The following is a 10793-nucleotide window of genomic DNA, read 5'->3' as shown; positions in this document are numbered from 1 at the left end:
GGAAGGTGGGGAAATAGCTCGCCAAGTTCCTGTAGCAGGAGACTTGGATCATACAGGGGATGGCAGCGTTGAGTTAACATAAGTAAAATCCCATGTGTTATTTTCAGGTTAAACTCAAGAGGATGGGAGAAAGTGAAGCTGGAGAGTTGTGTTTTTTTTTGGTTTTGGTTTGGTTTTGTTTTTTTAATACTGCTTGCTTAAACCATGAGCAGATACCTTAGAAGGCTGCATCCTTCCTGAGTCCAGGCCTTGTGCTGCAAGAAATAATCTGACACCAAGCCTTTTGGGGTGATACTGCTTGGGGAATACTTCTAGCAACAAATAGGTTAGGGGTGAAAGCTCCCCTGTGGTTTTTTAAGGCCGTTTTTCTTTCATGTCAGATCGGTGTAAAACTGAACAGGAACAAAGCTGGAAGAAGATAGGAAAATTTTCTTTTATTAGGTCTTTCATCCTTATGGAACTCAAGCAGTTAACAAAGGTGTGAGTTTGTCCACTTCACTGGTGAGCACTGCAACTTGTGCAAGGAATAATGAAAACAAAGTGAGGACCTGAGGAGATGGGAAGCTTGTCTAGACCTGAATTCACCTGGCTACTGAACAGGTTAAGAGCAGATCATAAAAGTTTAAGGCACAGCTCATTTGGGCTTGTCTTCTGTTGTAATGACCATAGCACTTGTGGTTCAGCACTCCAGACAAATTTGACCAGTTCTATCTTGCTTGGAGCTCTTCTAAGGAATCAGCTGCTGTATTTAAACAGTTCTCATCAGCACTACTGCTATGAAACCAGCCTCGCTGTCAGTAGCAGAAATGACCTCTAAAATGTTAGTGAGTGTTCTGGACTAACAGTTCTTAGAGAACTGTACACTGGGTACATAGCACATTACACAAAAGCTCTTAAGTAAGGCATCTACCCTTGCAGGGGAAGCTCCTGTGCACTGATGCGTAGCTCCATCTGGTAACATTTTCTGTTTTGAGGTGGTACTGCCTATAAATGGGAACGTTCTCAGCTGGTAGAGGTCTGGGCTGCTGCTGTATGTAATGCTGTCCTAGCAACAGCTTCTGATTGTTTTTTTTTTTTTTTTTTTAATTGATCTTGTGTTGCAGCAAATGGGCATGAAGGACACTTGTAGCTTATACATCCAGTTTTACAAAACTCAGTTCAAGTCTGACTAAAATCCAGTATTCCAGGCTGGTTGGATCTTACTTGATCCTCATTCTTTAATATTAAGGAGGAGGATAGGCCTCTAGAACCACTAGAAATGTGGATTTGAGGCTCATTGTCCTGCAAAGACCTTAAATATTGCTCTTTGGCTTGTGTGGCCACTTTGGCAATTTGTCACTGGCACAACAACAAAAAAAAAAAGTACAAGGAATGACTTGTTGCCAGCTGTTCTTGTGCATGTTTATAGGAAGTTCATATTCTTGTTGATCCTCTGCGCAAAGGCTGGCCGTGCATTTTGAGGTTCTGTGTCAGATGGTTTTACTGGAAGAGTGCACGCACAGCAGCAATCCCTCAGTCTTGCACTGATGCTGAACAGTGCCGCAGCAGGGGGGCACCAAGATGCTGCACATCGTGCTAGCAGTCCTCATCCCTGTTGTGTAGTGGGACGACAAATACAGAGATGTCATCGTAGGATGCCTCACGGCTATCATCCAGCATCCACTGGTGGCCTATCTTCTTTCCTCTTGCCCTGCGTACCAAGCACTTGGCCAGTTCTGAAAATCTGTGTGTACAAAGAGAAGTGAGTTTCGGTCTGGCACAACACTGCCTGTCAAGAACAACATTGAGATGGGCCTTTGTGTTACTAGATTTCCTAAGACACCAGCTGCTTCTTTAGGATGGGGAAAGACCGGTGTCCAGTCCTTCCAGAATCACAGAAAGGAGCGCTTGGTCCTGCTGGAGCTGACCTAGAAGCCAAGTGATCTCAGCCTGCTGCTCCAGACAGGTTCTTTGGAAAGGGAAAGGACGGCAAAACTGTTGTTACCTGTGGGGATCTGTCCTGTTTTCTGCAAGGAAGCTCCTGGCCATGTGGGCCACCTCTTTGTTGCACAAAATGTCCCAAAGGCCATCAGTTGCCATGATGAGGACGTCGTTTTCCTTAATGTCATGCAGAGCAAAGTCAAATACGTTCACCTGGAAAGCACAGGAGTAAATCAGAGGGCTTTCTCACGTGTGAAAACTCCAGGTAATTACCAAGGGTTGTCATGTTTCCCATATTGCACCTGGCTTTGGGAGCATCAAACAGCTCTGTGATTCTTTGGCTTCCCTGTGTGAGGGTAATCACAGACTGCAAAACTTCTCCAAGTAGGTGAGTGTGTACCTGCTCTAAAACCTCCTCTAGCAGGTGTGTGTATTCCGTTCTGGTCAGGATGCTGATAGTAACTTCAATTGCTGCAACGTACGGGAGGGGTAAGGCAGATGACTTCCCCTGAGAGAGGACTTACAGTGGGATCAGGGTGCTTTCAATGTTTTATGTCCCCTTGCTGCTGGGCTTCTAGATTATTCTGCCTTGGGGATTCTCTGGGCAGTGTGCAGAGAGAAGGAAGATGGAAATAGGACGTGGTCGAGACCTTCCTGGTCTCCAAAATGTGGGTGCTAGAGAGGAGGAGCAGCATAATTCCACCACCATTCTGCAACTCCCACGTGCCGTGACTAACCTTAGGAATGCAGGAGAGAAAAGGTTTCACTTCAATGTTGGTGTCGATGACTTTGAGTTGATGATCCCCTAAACCTCGAGAGACAGCCAGGGTCCCCAGCAAGCGAGCCTGGCCCCAAAGAAAACAAATGTAAGAACGTGGCACCTTTAAAGGCAGATGCATGGCTTGTCCTGAATGATTTATGCATTGCCTTTAAAACCTTTACCCAAATATCACCCAGAGCTGCCCCAGGAATCTTCAGAGATGGAGGAATGAGTGGAAGTGATGGCCTAATGTGAGCATGGAGTTGGACAGCCAGCACATGGATGGCCGCTCATGGTGATGGCTCATGGTGTGCTCCGGAGTCAGTAGGGTATACTACAGGCCTTGGGAAGCCCATGGTGGTATCAGTTTTTGATTTGAGATGGCAAGGAAGAGAATTAGGCTGGCTTGAAATAAATGGTCCTTTGTTTTTTCAAAGGAGGTTCTGCACTGAATTTTTGCAAAGGGCCAGCACGTGGGTTGCACCACTGGTGGTGGCAGGGTGAGCACTGGATGTGTGCAGTCACTGCTTCTCCCCGCCTCATTCCCTCTCCAGACTCCTTTCCTCAGCTGCTCCGCTGGGAAAGGCACTGGTTAGGGCTGGAGGTTGACATCTGAGTTGGGATCTTTTGACTGCAACAGGAAATGATAGCAGGAATGGTTTCTTGTGTGCAAATGGAGAGGAGGAAAGGCCAGGCCGCCATCTGCTCCACTAGGAGGTGTTTTGGAGGGGGATGGAACCTCTTGGCTCTGGAGGATCTGGTATACACCTCCTCCTGCTCTGCACTTGCTCACAGGCAGTTTGTTGCAATGGAAGCTGCTGTGTCAGCGCTGTGCAGAGCTGTGTCTGTGCCATGCTGGGGAGCCTCAGAGCATGAATGTGAGCGATTGGGATGCTCTGGGAACACCCAGCACTTATCTCTGCCCTCCTAGTGTATAAAGCATTGAACTACCTGCTTCCCATGACCATGGACAAGAGGATACTTGAGGTCAGCTTTCTCCACCAGCTTGTATCCCCTAGAACAGAGGATTCAGTGTTGATTTAATTTGTCCATTTGATGGTACAACTCAGTCTGAGCATTACAACTGTGGTTCAACCCTCGGGGTGTCCCCACACACAGGGAAATGCCTGAAGAAGGGATAAGGTGACTTCTTGAAGCAGGTGCAGTAAAGAATGACCCTTTGCTGAATGCCCAACTGTTTCTCCCTCTCCCCTTCCTTTCCTTGTACCTGCATCAAGGTGGGGCTCATTGGGCTCTTACAACCTCAGGCAGAAGCTCACAGAAGCTCCTTAACCTCCCTCCACTGGTCCCAATCTTTCAGGCAGGGCAGAGCTGCTGCTGGGAGGCTGCACATAGTTTTACACCCACTGCTCTCACGTTCCCTGCTGCTGCATTCAGACAGTCCCTTTCCCCTTCACCTTCCCGTGGCTACTAGCAGGTAAAGCTGCCCTGTCCCCACGCAGAAAGGACTCACCAGCCCTCCATGAAGTAATCCCGGTACAGGACTTTCTGACCCACGTCATCTCCCTTCAGCCTCCGTGGAAACTCAAAGCGCGTGAACTCTCCGTCCAGGAGTTTGGGGAAGAGAAAAGCCTGGAGAAGGGAAGAAAGGCACGAGGATAGGTGGGCTTTGTTGCAGCAGAGATAAGCACCAAGCTCTGCTCCTGGCTTGGAACTGGCACTCCTGGCTGCAGAATGGGAACAAAACCAGGAAAACAAGGGGACGAGCTGGATGTAAGCCTCTCTAATACTAAATGCTGTTAGTTGAATCTTGTTCACAGCCCTTCATGGCAGGTGTCAAATGACATTCTGGCCCCACAGTGCTTATAGACCTTAAGGAAACAAGTGATGCTCTCATCACAAGCTCTCCTGGACCAAACTTGGTTGTCTGATGTGTGAAAGGAGTCACTCACCAAGTGCTGGAGTCGCTGCCTCTCTGTCTCGGGCGTGAACTCGCAGCTCATGGGCACGATGGTGTCCTTCAGAACAAGAATGGCCCTACAAGAGGAAGAGGCGAAGAGCTGGTATCTCCCCTGCCATATAAGCATCGCTGCAGCCCCATCTCTGCTCACCTCCCCTTACTGAGGCTAGCAGCAGGGTCAGCCAGCTGTGGGAGCAGCACAACTCACAGCAGAGCAATCCCAGAGAACAGCTACATACCCAGGAATATTTAAAAACGCTGGTGTATTTTAAGTGACTCAATTGCAACTCTGCTGTCACAGCAGAGAATTGAGCCTGCCTGGTTCAGCAATGGCACACCTCGGAGGAGTGGTAGCCAAGGACAGATGAGGAAGCTCTTTAAGATGCTTTGAAATCACCTCCCACTTCTGAACTCCTGCCTGGATGAGCTTACTGCTGCACTAAGGCCTCAGCACTGCCCCATGGCCAGGCAGCATCACTCCTTTGAAATCTGAAAGCCCATCTAGAATGAGAGCATCCATCTGTCCATCTACCCAACAGCTCCTGTGGCAGGCAGGCAGCCATACTGCAGCACAGAGGGGCTGCACGTTCACCTTTTGTAGGATCATGGAAGGTGCTGGAAACCCTGCTCATCTCCCAGCTCTTGGTCCCAAGCAACTTCTCCCTTTTCTTGTTGCTCACCTGCTGTCCCCAGCATTAGCCACATACAGTTTTCCCTGGAGATAAAGAGCAGCCAGAGCAGTGCAGCCTCCTGTCTGGCCAGTGGCTTCCATCTCCTGGCCAATGACTTCATCCTGTTGGTTTAAACAAGTTCAGAATGACGTGAACCAGGGTGTTGTTTTCTGCAGCTGTCTTGTGCCTCCTAGCAGAAATCTAGAGTAAAAACTGATGGAAAATGGTCAGCAGAAAATCAGCAAGGCCAAAGACAGCATTGCTTCAGTGCAGCCAAGCTGTTGCTGCTGGACTAGATGCTAAGGACAGGCTGCAGAACTGATTTGGGCACCCTCAGCCAAGCCTTGTCCACGTGGAAAGCTAAAGCACCCGGGTGACCGGTGCCTGGGCACTTCCTAAGGAGAGAGCTGAGAAGGAGGGAGCCACAGCAGACAGGGAGGAGGGACAGACTTGTCCACTTTTGTCAGCAGGAAGGGAGAACTCACGCATTCCTGGAAGGCGTTCTCCAAGGCTCCCACCACCATGTCTTCCACGCGAATGTGCTTCTCCTCCACGAACTGGGGGTCACTGTCACAAACGCAGCGGCCGCTCACGTGCATGGGGGGACGGGCCTCAGTGATAGCCCCCGCAACCTCCTCCAGCTTCTGCTTGATGCAGTAGTGCAAATAGTTGGAGGCAATGACGGCAGCTGATGGGCCACCATGGCCATCGAAGAGTGCCCAGTAGTAACCAGTCAAAAACTGCAATGAAAAGAGTGAAGATGGGGGGAAGAGAGGTGGAGAGAGGCCATATGGACAGTGGGTGCACAGTCAGGATGCGCTGAATGTGTTCTGCCTGGCTCTTCCATCCCAACCACCCTTCCCTACCACTGGTGAATCCCCTGCACGGCTCAAACTCATACAGTGACCACAATGATGGACGTGATGCTCCATCAGACCTGCCAGCTCACCTCTGAGCTTCCAGAGGCATTGCTGCACACCCTCACATGCTATTCCTCCTCCGCATTTGGAGAATTTCTATTTACAGGAGAAAAGGCAGCGCTGTTCCCAGTCTTTATAAGGTGAGAGCATCTGTTGTGCCCAAGTGATGATGACTAACATACAGCCTTTGGAAGCAAAGCAAGTACAAGTAAAGGAAAGCTTAGGGAACATAGTAAAGGGCTAGGACAACCACAAACGCTGCAAGACACAGGTCAAGGAAATAGAAATGGTATACATGGGCAGAGTTGTGCCTTTGCTGGCCAGTCACAGCTCCCCTAAGCACATCCAAGAAAGGGTTTCAGCGTGGGGGTGTGCAGGACTGATGGGGCAACTACACTGTCCTTCCAGTACCTAAAGGGGGCCTACGGGAAAGCTGGGAAAGGGCTCTTTATCAGGGAATATAGCAAGAGGACATGGAGTAACATCTTTCAGCTAAAAGAGGGTAGGTTTAGATTAGACACCAAGAAGAAATTCTTTCCCATGAGGGAGGTGAGGCACTGGCACAGGCTGCCCAGAGAAGCTGTGGATGCCCCATCCCTGGAAGCTCTCAAGGCCAGGCTGGATGGGGCCTTGGGCAGCCTGGGCTGGTGCGAGGTGTTGTGCCTGTGGCAGGGCGTTGGATTTGGATGATCCTTAAAGGTCCATTCCAACACAAATCATTCTACCATTCTGTATTTTCTATACCTGGGTCCCTGGATTCAAAGCAGAGCTGGCAGCAGGGTTAGCACAGCCTGACCGTGGGCCATACCTGTGTGGAGCACAGGATCAGCCACTCCTTGTCCTCTTCCAGGCCCAGCTCCCTCCTGCGGATGGAGATCTGGCAGCACGTCGCCTGGTCCTCATTGAACTCCGACTTCTCAGCATTGATAACCCTGCAGGTTCAAACACTCCAGATTAGGCACGAAGCACTGCCCGTCCAACAGGTGCACGTGGGAATGTTCCCCTGCTCCTTCCTTCCAGCTCCAAGCTCCCCTTTCAAACTCAAGGATCTCTTTGCTGGTAACAACATAAACATCACATCCTTTACCACAGTGAGAAAAGCCTCCGCCAGGGACACCATGAAGTGGGACAGAAGTGGTTTGCAAGCACTCCTGCCTGTCAGCCCTTGTTGGCAGCCCAGGCAGCTGGGCTGTGCTGGTGACACAGAGCTGCACGCCTGCTGGCAGTGTCCCAGCCTTGCTAATGTGGGTAATGGTGAACATCTTGTCTCCTTGCACAGCTCATCGCTCAGCACGTCTTGCCACCACGTCACACCGCGGGCCTACCACAACGTGCTTCCCTGCCCATAAATGAGACAAAAACAGAGATTTCTGATATTCTGCTTTTCCCTTTGCTTTTATGGCACTCTGCGAGGAGCCAGGGGACAGCTCTCGGGTGCTTCTTGCCCCAGGGAGCTGCTCCCCGCCACCTGCTCCATGCAGTGCCAGCAGCCTGCCTCTCAGGCACGCTGCAGTGACTCGTACTCGATGCTTAGAAATCCCTTCCCCTGACGAGGGAGGGTTTTTTTTCTGCCCAACACAGCAGCCCTGCAGCTCCAGGGGCACAGAACAGCAGACAGGCAGCGGCGTCCCAGCAGGAAAATCACAGGGCTGGGTTAAGGGACGAGCTGCCCGAGCTGATCTGCTGCTGCCCCAGCCACCGAGTGCCAGGTACGAGCACTGTGGTGGGCGTCCAGCCACAGACGAGGACAAGAAGCAGGGACAAGGCACTGCCTGTGTCCCTCTGCGCCCAGACAATGGGTTGGGTGTGGGTGCACACACCCTGGGACCAACCCGCCCTGACCTCTGCCCCTCTCCTCCCTGAGGCAGCAGCAGCCTGGATCCTGCTTTCGGATCCCCAAAACCTTTTGGGGCCGCCCAGTCCGAGGCTTCCCCTCACCGCAGCATGGCCGGGGGGCTCCTGGCAGCGCCCAGGCTGCCCCTACACGACCCCACGACCTCACATCGCCCCGCGGGGCCCCCCCCACACCCGGAAGCCCCCTAAAATCCCCCCAAAACCGCCCCAGGACCCCATTCCCCGTCAGCAGCCGCACTCACTCGGCGTATCCCGAACCCCAGGGCAGGGGCCGCTCGGGCCCGGTGCCCCTCACGGCCCGGCGGCACCGCGGGCTCTCCTCGCCTCCGCCTCCAGCACGCAGGAATTTGGGCCGGCGGTAGCACGGAGCGGGGGACGGGGACGGGGACGGGGAGCGCGGCCCCGGCTCCTGGCTGCCCCCCGGCCGCTCCCCGGGGCCGCCCCGCCTCACCCACCGCAGCCACTCGGCCGACATGGGGGCCCCCGGCCCGCCGAGGCCTGGCCCGGCTTCAGCAGCGCCTCCCTGCTTGTTCCCGGCCCGCCCCAATGCCCGCCCCCATTGCCCTGCCTCACGCTGAGGCGAGCAGAGAAAGGCGAGGGAGAGGCAGCCCCAGCAGCCGCCCTGCTGCCTGTGCTCGGTGTCCCACTGCACATCTCAGGGGTGAGCGGGGCTCAGGTTCCCGGCTCCGCCGTGCTGGATCGCTTACACGGCCCCCTGGGCTCATGCTACTTGCTCCCCAGGTCCAGTTTCAGCACCGCGACCGATCAGAGAGGCTGTCAGAATAGTGTCTGAAAGCGGGCTGGGGCCACCAGCACAGTCACAGAGCCCCCATGGGTTCTGTAGAGCTCACTAAAAAATAACTGAAACAGAACTGAAAGCCCACGGACATGTTAAAGGTTACTAGAACGGACGCACAAAGGCACTGGAGGTGTGAACAAGCAGCCCCAGAGCCCTCCTAAAACATCATCCAGGGTGGGTAAGGGCAGAGAGGGAATGGCACAAGTGGCCTAGAGAGCAGCCTGGTTCCTGTTTGGCTCGAAAACCCATCCCTGGTCTCTTCCTTCTCCAGCCCTGTGCTGCTGCAGGAAGTGAAAGCCTCTGCTGGCAAAACCAGAAGCTGTCTGCAGGGTCCGAACTGAGTCACCAGCAAAAAAAAAAAAAGAAAAAAAAAAGCAATCTGTGTTTGAGTGTTTGAGTCAGACCTCTCCCGGGTGGGTGGCGCTGGGCACTTGCTGGTAACTTTCCCTCTGCGCCCAGGTTGTGTGTACAGGCCCAAATGAAGGCTGGGGAAGTGGCGGTGCCCCTTTGCCCTTTGTTTTTCATACCACCGTGTGCCGATGTCCTCGGGTTCCATGGGGCTGTGAGCGACCCCGGCACAGGCTGGTGGCTCTGCCTCAAAGCCCCTCTCCTCTCCGGAGTGAGCTCGAGGGAAGCGCAGCCTGGCCCACGCCTGGGGGTTGCTCCGGCAAATACAGTCACCAGCGTGAGCCTGCCAAGCTGTGGCAGCAGCGCTTCGATCACGGATGTCACAGGCACGTGTAGGAGAAGGAAGCTGCTGGAAGCTGCAGCTGAGTCAGGGCTGTTGCTGAGTCCCACGCAGCCCGGCTGCGTGCTCCCTGGGCAGCTCTCGGCGAGCACAACGCAAGCACCCGATTCCTGCGTGCTCTGCGGGCAGGGAGGAGTTGGTGCCTGCAAGCACATCGAGAAGCCACCGTGGGCAAACCCCGTTTCTATTTCTGGCCTCGCTACAGGACCCGTAGTGGCAAACACCACCTGCGTGGCGTGGCACACGAGCAGCAATGGGGACGGCTTTGCAGGTTCTGCCACCGCCGGCTCGGGGCTCCTGCCGAGGGAGGCTGTGGCATTTCACAGAACCGCAGAATCACTTCAGTTGGCATTTCACAGAATCATTTCGGTTGGAAAGGCCTCTTAAGATCATCTGGTCCAACATTTCGCTTAGCGCTGCCGAGCCCACCATTAAACCATGTCACTGAGCTCCGCACCTGTGTGCTGCATTTCAGGGGCCGGGCACGCCGGCGTGTACAGAGCTGGGGCTCAGGAGGGGGGCTGCTGGGTTTGGGGGGGGGGCTACTGGTTTTGGGGGGTAGCTGCTGGTTTGGGGAGAGAGCTGCTGGGTTTGGGGGGGAGCTGGTGGTTTTTGAGGGGAGCTGCTGATTTGGGGGGGCTACTGGTTTTGGGGGGAGCTGCTGGCTTGGGGAGGGAGCTGCTGGGTTTGGGGGGTAGCTGCTGGGTTTGGGGTGGAGCTGCTGGTTTTGGAGGGGAGCTGCTGGTTGGAGGGAGCTACTGGGACTGGGGGGGCTGCTGGTTTTGGAGGAGAGCTGCTGGTTTTGGAGGGGAGCTGCTGATTTTGGGGGGAGATGCTGGTTTGCAGAGGAAGCTGCTGGTTTGAGGGGGGCTGCTGGCTTGGGGAGGGAGCTGCTGGGTTTGGGGGGGAGCTGGTGGGTTTGGGGTGGAGCTGCTGGTTTGGGGAGGTGAGCTGCTGGTTTGGGGAGGTGAGCTGCTGGTTTGGGGGAGCTACTGGTTTTGTGGGGGAGCTGCTGGGTTTGGGGGGGAGCTGGTGGGTTTGGGGGGGAGCTGCTGGTTTGGGGAGGTGAGCTGCTGGTTTGGGGGAGCTACTGGTTTTGCGGGGGAGCTGCTGGGTTTGGGGGGGAGCTGCTGGGTTTGGGGGGGAGCTGCTGGTTTTGCGGAGGCAGCTGCTGGTTTGGGAGGGTCCCTCCTCCCACAC

General features: G+C 54.0%; 1 protein-coding gene across 1 annotated transcript; it reads right to left on the bottom strand.

Moving 5' to 3' along the window:
* Positions 1-414: 414 nt before the first annotated feature.
* Positions 415-8599, bottom strand: PPM1M (protein phosphatase, Mg2+/Mn2+ dependent 1M). The gene is made up of 10 exons (XM_068694868.1): positions 8289-8599; positions 7001-7124; positions 5758-6012; positions 5282-5394; positions 4594-4678; positions 4155-4273; positions 3632-3695; positions 2658-2765; positions 1985-2133; positions 415-1723 (listed from the first exon to the last, which is right to left on the bottom strand). The coding sequence occupies exons 1-10, from the start codon at positions 8519-8521 to the stop codon at positions 1576-1578; spliced, it is 1398 nt and encodes a 465-aa protein (XP_068550969.1). The 5' UTR covers positions 8522-8599; the 3' UTR covers positions 415-1575.
* Positions 8600-10793: the final 2194 nt, after the last annotated feature.

The sequence above is a fragment of the Anas acuta genome, chromosome 11 (genome assembly GCF_963932015.1).
Source record: "Anas acuta chromosome 11, bAnaAcu1.1, whole genome shotgun sequence".
Classification (NCBI taxonomy): domain Eukaryota; kingdom Metazoa; phylum Chordata; class Aves; order Anseriformes; family Anatidae; genus Anas; species Anas acuta.
The sequence above is the reverse complement of the archived record's forward strand: the minus strand, read 5'-3'. Positions and strand labels throughout refer to the sequence as shown.